Below are 15,931 nucleotides of genomic sequence, written 5' to 3' on the forward strand. Positions count from 1 at the left end.
CATACCCATTCGTGATGTCATCTAGAAAAAGTTTAGCCAGCCCAAAGTCTCCATCTTTTGGGTTAAATTCTTTGTCCAGAAGTACATTACTAGCTTTAATTTCTTTTATAGTGGAAAAAGAGTAAGAAGATGCAAAGGAGGTGGAGTTGGGTGAGATAAGAAAGAGTTGGAGGGTGAGAGAGAGAGCTATTGGAGAGATATGAGAATTCTATCGTTGGAGGGAAGAAGAATCACTGGAGGTAAAATATTTAAGGACATTTTTGACATTTCAAACCAATTTGAGGAATAAATGACCAAAAGCCCATTCATCTGCGCGCAGGCCCCCCAACTTGGACTGTACCTAGCAATGCCCTTTCAAAAAATTAAAATTCGTAAAAGACCTTTATAATATCCTCACCCACATTCCAACAATCATGATAGAAAGCCATAGAGAACACATCTGGATCCGATTCTTTATCCTTAGCCATCCCACCAATCACCTGAAAAGCTACACTCTCCTCTAAAGGTCTCTCCAACCAAATAGATCTTGACTAATTGATAATGTCGAAGGACAAACCACAAGTTTGGGACTCCAAGAAAAATTTTCTGTTAAGAGATCTTCATAGAAGTTGACAATATACCCCTTAATAACATCGTAATCTGACAAACCTATCCATTAAACAGAAGCATTTCAATCGCATTATTCATTCAATGAGAAATAGCCACCCAATGGAAAAAATTAGTACATCTATCCCCTTCTTTCAACCAATGGGCTCTCGATTTCTCTATACACAATATTTCTTCCATTAGAAGCACCTTTTCAAGCTCCATTGTGCTAGAAGATTTCATGCAAGATTCCTCCTCAAAAAGAGGAGCACACACCTCCCTATCTTCCAAAATTTTTAGGTCTTCGAAAAGGGACTATTTTGAGCAATCAATATGTCTAAAGATATCTGCATTCCTCATCTTTAAACCCCACTCCAATGCTTTGAGTTTCCCAGCCAAAATAAAACTTGGCAAACCCTTTAAATGAAACGAGGACCACCACAACTTACCTTTCTCAACAAAACCTTCAACTTTCAGTGAAATATTTTCAAACTTAAAATATATCTTACCCTCATGAATGTCCCCACAATCCAGGACGATAGGAAAATGGTCCGAACATGTCCTAGCTAATCTCTTCTAGAGCAAAATAGAGTAGTGAGCCTCCCAAAATGGAGACATCAAAAATATGTCCAAACAGGACCAAGCACGATTATTGGACCTAGGGGTGTAACTAGTCCGGTTTTGAACATTTTTTAGAACCGAACCTATATACATCAGTTTTAAAAATTTAAGAATTGATACCAGTTCAATTCATCATTGAAACCGAAACTTTCAATTTTTCCAGTTTCGGTCCGGTCCAAGTTTACGGATTATTTATATTAGTAATTATATGATATTTACATATACTAAACAATTAATCTATTTATATTATAGTATAAATACATTATTTTATAATAATTGACACAAACTAGTATAGTATTGAATTTAAATATAGTCTATATAAGTTCTATAGTTTTTATACGAGTATATATAATTAAGTTTGTAAAAATTTATTTGAAAAAAAAAATAATATATATTATAATTTATTATGCCAAAAATGTGTTTATCCTTTATATATATAAATATATATATATCAAAAGTAAGTTTATATTAATAACTTAATATTAATGTTCATGTTTAAGATTAAAATTTTGCATTATATTAATTTTATGTTATAAGATTAATAGAGATGAATAATAACATTATAATTTTATTTTATATTAATTAGCAATTTGGTATATAATATCTATAATATAATATAAAAAATTATATATATATATATATAGTTGTCCAGATTGATTCAAGCCGGTTTTCAAAATGTGAAAATGGGTACTGAACCGGTTTTTGTTTTTAGAAACCAAATCTGGACCGAACTAGTTACAAACAAGACCAAACTGGTTCGGTTCGATTCAATCGGTCCGACCAGATTTTCATTTTATTATTACAGTCCTAATTGGATCAAGTATGCGTCCCACCAAGAAGTGGTAGATCCACCAAATCTATATGGAAGATGAATTCAAAAAATTCGTTCATTACTCAACTTTGCCTGGCTTCTCCCAATCTTTTACTAATGAATCGAGTGATATTCAAATCAATGTTTTCAAATTTCGTTTTGGTGATCATTCCGGTTTAATTACTGGAACGAAATATTTCAGTATCAGTACATTTTAGTGTATCGTTTTGAAATTAATAATAGTATATATTTATATGTATATATTTATATGGAAGAATTGACTATTTATAAAATGAATATACGTTGAAAAAATCATAAACTTGAGTTGAGACATAAAAAAAAAAAAAAAAGAATAGATAAATTCTTAAAAATAATGATATTTAAAAAAAAAGAATGATGGGACATATTTAAAGTTACAAAAAATTAACATTATATCAATATCTTTTATATTCTAGAATTAATTAAATACCATCTAGATTTAAAATTTACAAAAATGTCATACAAGCACAAGAAAATTACAAAACTGCCATTAAAAGAGTCTGAAACTAAATAGGGATCGAAATGGCCGAAACGGACCAAAACAAACCAGAATTTAGAGCGAAATAGAATGAAGAGGTATAGTATACTGGATACTACAATTAGTCTACACCAGAACGGAGAATTCCGACCGAAAATGGCCGAAATGGAACATGATTTAAAACTATGATTGAAATCACCACCAATGCACCAAGGTAAGTTCCACCAGCTGCCCAAACTAGCAAGCTCATCCCATAAATCCTTCCTTTTACTGTCCACATTTGGCCCATACACCCCAACTAAAATCATCCACCATATTCTTAAAAGAACATGACACCGTAAAGTTTCCAATGCACTCCTCGATAGAATCAATCACCCTCTTATCCCACATAATAAGAATACTTCTGGATGCACTATTGGAGGGAAGGTAAACCCAACTCACAAACGAACAACCCCATAAACTGGTAATAATGATACAATCATTCTTAATCCAAAGATGCTTATTGGGATCATTATGTTCTCGAATATTCCAAGAAATGATTTTAGACTTAATGGGAAAAAACATCATTTCCCTTAGATCTACCTCTATTAGCTCTTCCCTCGTGGCTATCATAATTAATCAAACAAGTGAGTGGCTTAAGTTCCAGATTCTTTCAAGAAAAAGATTTAGGAAAAAAAGAACGACTCTCCTTAATAGGAATGAGTAGTGCCCTAAATTGCTCCTCAAACCCCTCACAAGAAATCTCCACACAGTCCTAAGTTTCCTTCACTTTCTAAATCACCCCATCCTAGGATGAACCTCCCGTAGCTATCAAAGGAGATAAGGTGCATAGCAGAGCTGGATCCACCTCCTCCTCCCTATACACCAGTTGAAGGTTACGACCAACCTCCATAGTTTCAGTCAGGATATAAAAAGACTTAAGTTGCGTTTGGGTAGTGAGATGATCTTAGATATTTTGTGAATAGTAGTAAAAATGTAATGATAGAATATTGAATAGTAGTTAAAAGTATGTGAAAAGTAATAATAAAATAATGAACAGAATACTCCACTATCCAAACTAGCCCTAAGACTTCTCCCCACAAAACCCCAGACCACTCTCGACACCAACCTCTTCCCCTCGATTAGTTGAAATTCCCCTGAATCAACACAATAGCCACTATACCATTCGGAACAACAAAGTAAAGAAGCTCCCCACAACCTGATATCGAAATATCCTCCACGGAACAGCCACAAACAATAGCCTAACAGTGATGACAGAAGCATCACTAACCAAAGAAAACAGGGAAGATCAGCTTTGACACCCATGAAAACATGAGACACCATAGGCACAATTGTTGTCTCCTCCACTTGTGATACATTCGAAAGCCTAGAACAAGGGGAGGGACAGAGAGAGAGAGACACTCACTGCAAACCCTTGACATATGAGACTAGAGGCAACAACAAGATAGTATCCTTCTCGACCAATAAGGTCCGATGCACAGATCTTTGCAAAAATTCCCCTTCTTCACTTTCTGGCAAAATTTTCGGTGTTGGCACTCTAACCGAGAGGTCACCTAACACTAACGACAAAGACAAATTTTGTAGCAAAAATTCTCCTCATTCACTTTCCGACACCGGCGCACCAACTGAGAGGTCGCTTAATACCAACGATGAAGTCTGTACTGGACTAGATGTTGGCTGGTCTACGGCCGGCATTGCAGTGAATGGTGAAGGAGCCAATCCCAAAATGAAAAATGATAATCACAATATTTTTCACAACATATTTCACAATTTAGTTTTGAAATGAGGAATATTATTGTAAAATGCCTTATAAAAATAACACCACTTTATAAAAATACTTTCATTTTTACATCATGTGTTGTGAAAAGTGTTGTAAAATGTGTTGTGTATCATTACTCTCCCAAAATACCCGAAACAGTCCTAGTAAGAGGCTTCACCCTCCAAACACGATGTGGGCTTTTTACCAAGCCCGGCCATCAACTTTCTTCTTTAGACTACTTAAGGCCCACAGGATAGCCTGACCCATCTACATTAGCCACCACCTACTTATCCAAAATGCCATATTCACTACCCACACAGCCCATAGACAAGCCCATGCCAACCCAACGCAACCTGACTTCCGCATTTTCCCTCATGTCCAATAAGACCATCTGCATGGCCATCAAAAAAGGACCATCATTAACCCCCCTATCGAGCCCCCCTTGGAAAACCAAATGTCTTTCTTGAAGTTAAATTCTGGCTGCACCCCCTCCCCCAGCCACCCCACGGTTTTCCCGCCGGCCTACCAAACAACTATGAGCCTCCAAAGTCGACAATGATCTCGTCAAAACCTCCACAAAAGTCCCCTTCGATCCCGATGCAACGTAAGCACAAGAAGGAACCCTCTGCAAATTTATTATGGCAATGCTGGGCCAACAACACCTGACTTCCAGTTCTTCTAGATGAGTAGAACTCCGATGGACCTGCCGGCTCCCCGCATGCAACGACCATAGTGATCAGCTAGTCCACAGTGAGTAAATTGATAGTGATGTACTTAGTAACCTTGCGGCGTCTCTCCGTAATCTGCCACCACTGCTCATTCTCATGTCGAAACTCAAAAATCTTAAAATCAATGAGAAGCTTCCATTTCGAACCCATCACAAAACCCAAGTTACAAAATTAATGCTGCCATTCAAAAATGTAAAAGAATACATACTGTAGAAAGTTCAAATCGTCTTCAGTCATTAAGCAGGGTTCATGGTCCGATTCTGGTTAAGTCTGCATCGAAATTCTACAAGCCATATAAATATCAAACTAACATGAAAGATCCTTACAGTAACGGTAAGGCAATTTCTTTTTTAAAAAAATGAATAAATAAAGGACAATTGATGATAAGAAAACACCAGTAACTCCTAAGAGTTTTGGTGTTGTTGAGGAACAGCAAACGCTCTACATTAAAAGGATATGCTCTACATTAAAAGGATTTGAGATCTTATGCGTTTACAACAGGGAAAAGAAAGAAAGAACGAAAAATGTTACAATATACAATTATACATACAAAACACCACTTTATGAGAATCCCTCATAAGTGCTATACATTTTCCTCCACACATTCGAACAGAAACACTTCCCACAGCTTGTCAGGAAGAGTGCAAAGACAGATTGTAACCAACAGCCTCATTTCCATTTCACGGGCTAGATTCTCTGTACTTATTATTTCATGAGTACCGCTTCTCTCCACATTGTAATTGCTTATAAAAAAAAAGACATACTTATCGAAGTTTCATCTGAAATACTCTGTTGTACCAAATTGAATGAAGAGTCATGTGGAAGAGATCATATTTCAAGGGCCTAGCATGCCAGAGAAAATGCTTCTGAACCTTCCTGACCCCCAATTGCATCTCAAGATACTTCTCTTTGGGTATTGAAAGGAGTATGTCTTTCAAGTTGGGAATGTCTTTCTCCGCAACAATTAATGAGAATGCCCCCCAATTCAAAACCTCAAAAAATGGTGGCACAAAGTTGTCAGATATGATCACAGGTACACACTCATAAAAGATGGCTTCTACCACACGTGGGCTGTTCACCTCATAACCCTTGGGGCAGATGCAGTATTTGCTGCTTTTCATGTGCTGGATGTAATTCATTTTGCTGGCAACACCAGGAGGCATTGGACCAAAGATCTTCATACTAGGGTCTTTGTCCTTCCAGTGCTTCAGCAAGATAGGGCGTAAATAACCATGCATATTCCCGGCATAGAAGGCAAGAATGTGCCTCTGAGACGGAGGTTTTCCTCCAAGATCCCTAAGAGGATTTCTGGCAGACCGGACATATGTTTCTGGAAGAGACACGTCCCTTCCAATTTTGAAGCCTGCAGTCACATCAGCATTGCAAAGAGCTTTTATGCAACGTTCCATATGGTGCCTTGTCTCGTATGGAGCCTGAGTGTCAAATGAATCGTATCAAATATGTGTGCAAACAGTTTTTAAACTGATGTCAAATACGTATGAAGCAGGTTAATGTGAGCCAACTTTAGTTACACAATGGTGCCATAACTTGCCATTTGATATGCTATACTTAGTCCTTTTGAACAAAGTTCAAAGGAGCAGAACCTCACATTTAAATGACTAAAGCATCATCAAGGCTGTGGTGTGGTATTGACATGGACCAATGCGAAAGAAGATAGTTAACAGAATCTGTCAGTCAAGTTTTGAGAACTTACACCCACTTCTAAATGAAAAGAAAAATGATAGAGTTACTACTTGTATACAACTTTAGCACAAGAGTGAAAGCAAGACATGAAAGATGCATTGCAAGCATACCCAGTCATGACAGGCAACAAGAAAATGATCCGCACCACCAGTTCTATTCCAGTAACGATATTTTGCTGCAATTTTCTCTGTGTAGTCCTTCAAATACTGGCGTAGGTTTGTTCGGTTATGAGAGTTGCGTACATAAAGGGTGTACTCTAGCATCCGTGAACTAAATGGCATATAAAACAGGTGAGCCTTTCGAGGGTCCTTCACAACAAAATGGTTATTTCCCTCCATCAACTTCATGAACCATCCTTCCGAGGCATATAATCCCTTGAGTATTGGTTGATGAAAGATGGGCTTATTCCCATCTCTGTAGATATAAACTTTGAGTGTGCGTTCCATGAGTTTGTAACTCCTGAAAAAGCAGCCAAATCGAAGTTTGAAAAATGAAATGTTTTTTTTTTCAAAAGATCAGGACCATCACCAGCAGGCTTAGTTTGTGTCCAAAGACCGGCATTAAGACTTTAAGCACAAATATAGAAAGGGTGTCGAAATACGCTTGCCGTTATTATCTTTGATTATGGTGTATATATGATTGGCTAGTAAGTTCTCTGGGTGTTTGTGCTCAAAAGATATATCCACCATAGTAAAGGCCTAAGGTAGTTTTCCTTACACGTCATGCAAGGAAGTAGAGCTGGTCGAGAACCCATTTATGAAAATGAAAATGATCTCTTTATAAATCATCTAATGTATATAAGGCTTACTTTGTAAACATGGAAACATTTCGAAAGAGAGGAGCATGAAGTTCTGGATCATTTATTGCAACAGGTGCTTGCTCAATCTGAGACTTTGCAGCTAGAATTTCCTGGTCGCGAACAGAAGACCATCGTGGTCTCTACAAAACCAATTAGAAGAAAGTTAATGTTCTCAGCATAAAACTAAAGTGTGTGAAAGTTTCGCTTAGATAGAAATCACAAATATTTATACCATTGAACGTGAAGAAGCACGGTGCCGCACTAGTATGCTGTTCATCTCATGTAGATATGTTATTGACTTTGGCGGCATGTTGCACCTCATCTTCTTCTTTCCAGAGCTAGTCAACATCACAGAATCATTTTTTAAAGTCACTACATCACTTTGCAGGGCAGAAGAACCGGCAGAAGAGGTTGCATTTGACATCACATTTTCAAGATGAGTGAGGGTGATTGATGAAGTTTTCTTGGGTAGTTCCAGATGAGGGGATTGGATGGTTGTATCTACACCATTGGATTTTTCTGTTTTGAAATGCATATTCTCTTGGGGATTTTTTTCCATAGAAACTCCATCACTCAATTTCAAAATGTCTTCTTGAGGGATGCTATGCCTACCTTCACTAGCCTCATCAAACAAACTATTTCCCTTATTTCTAACACTCTCCAAATTCTCCTTCATATGTTCAACATTTTCAGATGGAGAGCCAGTATTTAGATTTCTATACACAACAAGTTCAAAACCATGTTCTGCATCATTGTCCTTTCCCTTTGATCTACCGCCATCCCCAATTGCTCCTCCAACATCCTCATTTTTTGCCACTCCAACTGACATCGAATCATTAAACTCTGACATATGTACTGTCAGTGGGTTACGAACAATCACGGACTTGGCAACAGAATGTACAGCCAGGAGGTTACTTTCAGCACGTACCGGAACCTCACCCTCCGGCAATAGAGACCGGAGAGCATTCTCGAAAGGAAGCAAAAGGGACTGAAATAATAGGTAAGTAACAGCCACAGCCCCCAACATGAAAACCCATCTCCGCTTTTCCATTTGACACACCTTATAAAACCGAAATGTGTACCCCCATTCCAGGAAATAAACCCACGGGCCAAATAAGTGTAGGAAACTACTCGATCATCGTTTGAAAGAGTTTTTCCAGATATTCAATTTCTTTTGCCCAGTGATGCTTAAATTCCCGTATCATTAACATTCAACCACAACAAGAGAAAGAAAAAAAGTCAAAATTATTTAGAGAACAAAAAATCCTCTATAGAATAAACCCACATAAGAATTGCAGCAGTAGCTCTAGCTGTATTTACAGTTCAACTTCTACAATGTAGTGCTAGATCACCCAAAAAACTTTCCTTTTATGGATCAAGAGAATATAAGGGTCTAAAAAACCCTCTGTGTTTGAGAAATACTATAATATAGCAAGCAAGCACGAACAGTGGATTATCATTAGACGGAGGTGAAAGAAAAAGACATTGTTTGATTCCCGAGAAAATAAGAGTAAACAAAAGGGAAAAAGAACAAACCTGCAGTAAACTGGAGAGTGCAATTGGGAGAAAGACTCCGAGAAGTTCAAGTTTTCCTCGGTTCTCTCAGAGAACCCAACAGAGCAGAGAATCGTAAGCTTTAGCTTTGCCGTTAAAAATACAAAAGTTGAAAAGAAAGAAAACAATGGATTTTACTAGAAATGGAAGAAAAAGAAAGAAAGACATTGATAATTGATACACAGCAGCCAGATTCGTAAATGCATGTTGTAATAAAATAACACTAATAATTTAAGAGTCTGGCACTGTGTCTGTAACGCTATCACTACTATTTTTTTTGTCTAAACAGGGAACCGCAATTATTGTCGGGTTAAAAGGAAAAAAAAAAAACAATACCATTCTTGTAATTTTAAAATTCTAAAGCCCCGTTTTCACGTACGGTCTCGGTCTCAATCCCTATCATCCTACTCATCCCATCCAAACGTTATTTTATAAACGTTTTTTTAATTTCAAATGTTTTATTTTTTAATTTTTTCATTGAATCACTATTTATTATAATTTTTTTAAAATTTTTAAATAATATAAAAATAATATTTTAATTTTATAATATTTTTAATCAATTTTTAATCTTTTATTTTTTAAAATCTCATTAAACATTTCAATTCAAATTATTTTAATATTATTCATAAAATATATCACTATTATTTATATATTTTTTATATTATTTGTGTAAACAAATTAGACATGGCATTTTTACTTCTTTCTTTCATAACTTTATCTTTTTAATATGTATATTTAAAATTTATTAAAAAAAATTTGTGATATATGATATATTATTTTTATTTTATAATAAAAATAATTTTTTAATTTGATATATCTAAAAAAAATTAAAAATTTATCTAAAATTAAATACGTGACGACAAATCCAGGTACAGGTTTCACATAAATCGTCATGACCAGTGACCACGCCTCAGTGACTGACTGAAATTGAATGATTTGAATAACGAATCCTTTCTATTATTTGGACCGTAGTGCCAAATCGATATCCACTCGAAGCTGAAAATGACAATTAAGGAAAAAGCGAAGAGCTAGCAGGAAGATGATGGAAACTTCAGCTTTTTCATGATGCGTATTAACGTCGTGTATTGCATATATTTAAATCAAGTTTCGATAATTCATGTTTTTGAGAAGAGTGTGACTAGCTAGAGCCACCGTTTACAGTTATTGTTAATAATTTTGTGATTTTTATTTTTTTATATTCTTTTATGTATTTTTTTAATATATTTAAATATTTTTAAAAAATAAAAAAATTTCATAATATTATTAAAAAATACTTACTTAATCATTAAGTTAAAAAAAATAAAAATAAAATACAACAGTAAAAATCATTGGTACAACTCATTAGTAAGAGTAGTATTATTCTTTTGAAAATAGGTCCTACAAAAGATATAAAAGATTATAATTTTGATAATACGGCCGAGTAGTGTCCGATGTTAAAATTAATAAATATTTTTAGAATGTAGCAAATAAGTAAGTGAGTTTACGAATCAGATAGAGTATTCTCGTACCTAAAATCTATTATTTATACTACAAGTTCGAGGAGCAGATCTTACCTGCTTTCTTGAAGTTCATGTTCCTCGTATTGTTCTTTTTGTCAGTGTCTTTAAATGCGGTGTGACTCTGCAACGGCGTCATTAATGTGGCGTGTTGTCCGAGTGGCCAAACCATTAATGCGGTGCAATTCTCCAACCTCCTCCTATCAATCTACCTACACTCTGGTTTGTTCATGTCTTCTCTGTCAGTAGATCAACAGTTCCTCGTATATCAATCCTACCGTGCGGGTGGGCATTCAAGGAATGGACATTACTCGAGGGGTCCTCAGATTGACGAGTCTCATCCCCTGCAGCACCATCCCTCCTACAGGTCATGTACAGAGGAGCCTCCTAGTGGGCTGGGTTAATGGATTTCTACTCTAGGCTGGGCTTGATAGGGCCTCTTGGACCTTGTGGGGAAAATCCTCTTACAGTTATCCTGCTAATTCTCACCGAACAAGTATGGTGAGAATTTATTACGATTCGATCATGCCTTCTTATCAAGGCTGGGAACTCTATTTAGATATTTTGAGGTCCGGGAGGCTTATGCGGATTGGCATTTCTGACAACGTTTTCTATCTTCCATGATGGACTCACATTTTCATGATCTCTTTTCAACCTCATTAATGAAGAGGTGTTAGACGACTTTTCATGTTTGCGTCATTTCGTAAACCACATTCTCCGAATCTGAAACAGCAAGTATCCTTGTTGCCACGGTGGATGAGAGTCTAACCGTCACCTTCCTTTTATAAAACGTGGGAGTGGGACCTATTTTCCTCCCACTGCGTTGTGATTATCCTGTTATTCTGGAACTGGGCTTTGTTGGAATCCTTCTCGGACGATGCGGACCTTACCAATCATAAGTTTCTTCTTGCCCATAAGATGCAACGTCTAAAGGGGAATGTATGCAGCTTTAAGGCATCCCACACTCTAGTTACCTTGGAGTTGCTATACTGCAAACTAAAGACTAGTCTCCCAAATTCTTCTTTGTGACTGGCCGCGGATGGGAGTTTTCCATACGAACAAATTGGGGAAAATTTTCGAAAGACAAGGTTGTGCATCCAGTAGCCATCCCTTATGAAGCAAAGCGCATTGGGATTGTGTGAGAATGGGTGCAGAACCATCCCGATACTATGTTTTCCGAGATCCTCCTTTTCGAGGAGACTTTGAGGAGTTCTCTGCCTCCCCTGGGACATATTCCCTTTGATAATAGGTCGGTTGCTATGCGACCCCAAGTTGTTTTGCTTCGAAAGCGTTCATTGGACCTTCCTCTGCCAGACAAGGGGAAGAAAGTTCGTTGGGAGACTGTTCAGGCCGAGGATAGATCCATTCTCAAGGTACAAGACCCCTTAACATGGGGAATAGCTACCTTAAAGGCCAGCTCCCATTACTATAGTTGTTCTAGCGTCGGTTACAGCTGGCGAACAGTTTTCCAGTGGCGCCTCTTCCGGTGGTGACTGTTGAGGCGTCCAAGGGTGAGGTTGAGATGGACGCCCTTCTCTAGAGTGTTTTCGCTTCTACCGCTCCTGATAAGGGACAACATTATTCTTCATGGATCTCTCCTCCTTCTTCACCTCATTCGGTCGTCAAGAGCCACTCTCTTGAGGCGGCTGATGAAGGAATGGAGGCTACTTCTAGCACCCGTGCGGAGGTAGAGGATTATACAGGAGGTAGGTCCCCTCCAAACGTTGCAATCCTCAGGGGTTCAAAGAGTCCTACTACGGATTCTTCTGTCTAGGCTGTACTCCCAGAGAGGGGGAGTTCATTTGTGCATATTCCAGCCGACGATGGTTCGAGGAGTCCAGCCATTGATCCATTTGTCTAGGTGGAGTTCCTTGAAGGTGGCGGCTCCTTAGGTGATACAATCGGTGAGGTTCCGCATGATGAACCACTCACTCGGGTCGATTATCCAATGGGGGACAACTCTTTTCCGGATGACACGATCGGCCACCATCCGGGGGGTTTGAGTGGGGGCTTACCTGCTCCCTCTGAAGTCTCTGCGGGATTGCCTGAATTTGTAGGCCTTGCAGAGGCCCTTCCTTCTTTGTCCTGGCTGGCCATGGAGGGTAGCCGAAAGGAAGCCATTAATCAAGTTGTTGAGTACTTGTCAGGCTTTTTCCAAGAGGTTCGACCGCTTCTTTCTCACCTTTTACTTTTTTCTCTTTTCCTTTTTCTTAGTCTTTACTTTATGTCGCCAAGGCACTTCTCAACTTGCGGCATTCATCGTGGATGATCAAGAGGTCATCGTTTAGGATAACTTAGACCGTGCTCACGACAAAAAGGAAGAGAGGGAACAGCTGAAGTGCAACCTCAAGAGGACAAGACTCGACCTATCGGATGAGCGCAAAAGAATGAAGAAGCTGGAGCGTCGTCAACAGAAGCACAAGTAGAAGCAGGAAGAGGAGAAAACCCGATTGGAACAGCTTAACCAAAATCTTCAAGGCGACTTATCCTAAGCACGGGAGGAGAAAGACAGGTTGGAACAATGGAACCAAAGCCTTCAGGACGCCGCCCTCTCCCTACAAAGGTAGCTGAGGTGGTTCCCAAAACTTCGCGAAGAGGCGTAAGGATGCGGGGTTGTTGAAGACCACAGATCAATGTGGGCCTTCCTTCTGGAGAGTCCGGAGCTACGTTAAAGATCATTCACCAAGTACCTTCAGCGGCTTGCGCTTACCAAAATTCCCACTGATGAGGCTTCCTTTCAAACCAACCGCGACCTGGGAAGGAAAGAGATGCTGGATGCTTTCCCTGGTCCAGTCACACTTGCACCGGCATTAGTGGAGCTGACCAACCTTGCTCCTGTTGCCGCTGAGACTAATGCTCCTAGCGCTGAGGCTTAAAGATTTTATTTATTTCGTTACACTTTTTCCTTTTTTTTTTTACACATGTATATGCATTTTGTCACTCAGCAGCTTGTATATATATACATACTGACTAATACACATATCTTGTTCGTCATGTCTCGCCTTTGCCTCTTTTTCCTTTTTTTTCTTTTTGTTTTTGGTGGCCAACCTGGGGGACCATGGTAAAGGGGTCTATAGAGCTCCAACATACTCCACTGGCCGGTCACACTACGCTTGCTTATCCTCTTTGGATAGACGTTATCGGAATACGGCCATCGTTTTAATTATTATTTGGGCAGCCGTGTCCAGTCATGCCTTTAAAGTTTATCAGCCCACTCCGCTGGCGACCAGTTTAACCTTTTCGATCTCGCTAACTGCTTAGCCTTTTGTTTGTGTCTCTAATACTGGCTTCCTTCATTTTTTTTTTGGTGCTCTGTGCAAGCTTCTGGGTTATGAAAGCAGCCACGGTTTGTTAGGCTGACCTGCGTTGTTGACTATTTAGTGCCCTCGGGCTGGGTAATTACGAGAGGCTCAGCAGGCTCGAAGTAGTGGGAATAAATCCCTTATAGTTACCTTGTTAATTCTTCTGGACGAGTCTGGAAAGAATTCTTCTTATCTCTTCTGACCTTATGCCCTATCAAGTTCTCGGCCTTCCTAGTCATAAGTTGAGTGACCTTTCGCATTTTGCATACGTGGCAACACAATGCTAGTTACATTTCTGCATTAAATGGCGGCCCTTTGATTTCCGCGTCATGGCTCCATTTTTTTACTGGCATTAAGTTTGCATATTGTATCAGTAAATATGCTCTGCAGCGGTCCTGATAATCAATGGATTCTGGTTCTCTAGGGGGAGACGTGGTGATTCATGGAGTTATGGTGCCTCAGGAGGCCAAACGTCAACCCCGCCTATATAAGGACCCTTCTCCACATTAGAAAATCCATTATACTCACTTCTTCATTTTCTCTTTTCTTATGTGCCTCTTGCTTTACTGCTTAGGTTCCCAGTTCCTTTGTTTTCTTTTGTTTTCCATCTGAAGTTCCTTTGCATTTTCTTCTATCTTTCATGGCTTTGACGAAATCTTTACACCCTACTGGACGACAGGTCCTCTGGTGCTGCTCAGGCCGCTGCTAGTTGTGGTAGTCTGAGCGCCAAAGGGTGGAACTGTCAATCCTTCGTTGTTGGGGTCCAGAACCCTTTGTTCTCGTTATTGCTTTTTTGCTTATTGTGCCTCACTCGTTCTCACCCTTTTGCTTACAAGGCTTGACTTCAAAGCCATTCTCCGCAACTCGTTGCCTGCACGGAACTCGTTGCCTGCTTGGTTGCCGTCGCTGTGTAAAACACACATAGCTGCAGACCCTGAACTCATTTTGGTTTCCTTGAGTCCAAGAACAGTGAGGTCTTCTGGATCTCTTTTAGATTATCCCTTGCCGTTTTACGGTCTAGATTCCCTGGCCGTTTTATGGTCTAGGTTTAGGGTCAGACACTGGAACTTGTTTTGTTGAATATGTAAGTTTCACAATGTGACTTACTCCTTGTAGTCCTGCGGTTTTATAATGTAACTTGTTCCTTATAGCTTTGTGACTTTATGATGTAACTTGTTCTTTGTAGTTTTGAGACTTTATGATGTAACTTATTCCTTGTAATCTTGCATAATTAATAAAATGATTTGGTGTATCCAGTTGTACGGTGTTCGCATTTTCCTTGTTGTATTTCATATTTTTTTTCATCGTTTTGTGCTTACTACCTTCCGATGTGTGTCATTGTTGCTCTTGCTTGTATCTTTTGTCTTGGTATTTGGAGAGTTTATAACCTTGATATGTTTCTTTATGATGCTTGTGCAACCTTTTTGCGGGACTTTGCTTTCCTTCTGGAGATTCTTCTTACTTCGAGCAATCGTAAGACTTAAACTCTCACTCCATTGAGGAGAGGTCAAGCTACATCAAATTAGCCCACCCCTTTTGGTTCCCCAATGAGGTAACTTCTTCAGGCTACCATTGGGGCAGTCTGCTATCTCACTGTGATAGGAGTCGAGGTAAGTTCTTAGGGCCACCTCGAACGCAAAACCTGCTCTCCTCTACGAGAGGGATAAGGCCTCCTTTAGGCCAATCTTTCCCTGTTGAGTCCTGCAGGGAGGTAAGTCGTTCAGGCAGTATGTTACTGAACCCTCTCTCGCTCATTGAAATCATAGGAAAAGGTAACATTTTGGGTCAAGCTGGTGCTAGACCCACTCTTCACTCGTAGTGGAGGTCAATGTAAGTTTTCGAGTTGCCGCAAGAGCCAAACCCACTCTCCTCCTCGGGGGAGACAAAGTAACCTTTTAGGTCTACCTTTCCCCTTATATCCGGCAAATATATAAGTTTTTCGAGCAATTTGTCACTATACTTGCTCCCTCCTGTCGACATTTAAAAGGAAGGTATAGTTTCTGATTTCAGGTAGCTAAGGACTAACCTGCATCCGAGGTGGCAATATGTGACACA

At 39.0% G+C, this 15,931-nt stretch overlaps 2 protein-coding genes across 2 annotated transcripts; one reads left to right on the forward strand and one right to left on the reverse strand.

Annotated features, from left to right (window-relative positions):
* Positions 1–5,385: 5,385 nt before the first annotated feature.
* Positions 5,386–6,179, forward strand: LOC108986628. Its single transcript, XM_018959312.2, is given in 2 exon segments — positions 5,386–5,923; positions 5,925–6,179. Coding segments are annotated over 2 exon segments (240 nt in total). The 5' UTR covers positions 5,386–5,827; the 3' UTR covers positions 6,069–6,179.
* LOC108986392 lies at positions 6,157–8,575 on the reverse strand. The gene is made up of 5 exons (XM_018959008.1): positions 7,757–8,575; positions 7,534–7,664; positions 6,836–7,184; positions 6,253–6,454; positions 6,157–6,164 (listed from the first exon to the last, which is right to left on the reverse strand). The coding sequence occupies exons 1-5, from the start codon at positions 8,573–8,575 to the stop codon at positions 6,157–6,159; spliced, it is 1,509 nt and encodes a 502-aa protein (XP_018814553.1).
* Between the last annotated feature and the right edge of the window lie 7,356 nt (positions 8,576–15,931).

The sequence above is a fragment of the Juglans regia genome, chromosome 1 (genome assembly GCF_001411555.2).
Source record: "Juglans regia cultivar Chandler chromosome 1, Walnut 2.0, whole genome shotgun sequence".
NCBI classification, from domain to species: Eukaryota; Viridiplantae; Streptophyta; class Magnoliopsida; order Fagales; family Juglandaceae; genus Juglans; species Juglans regia.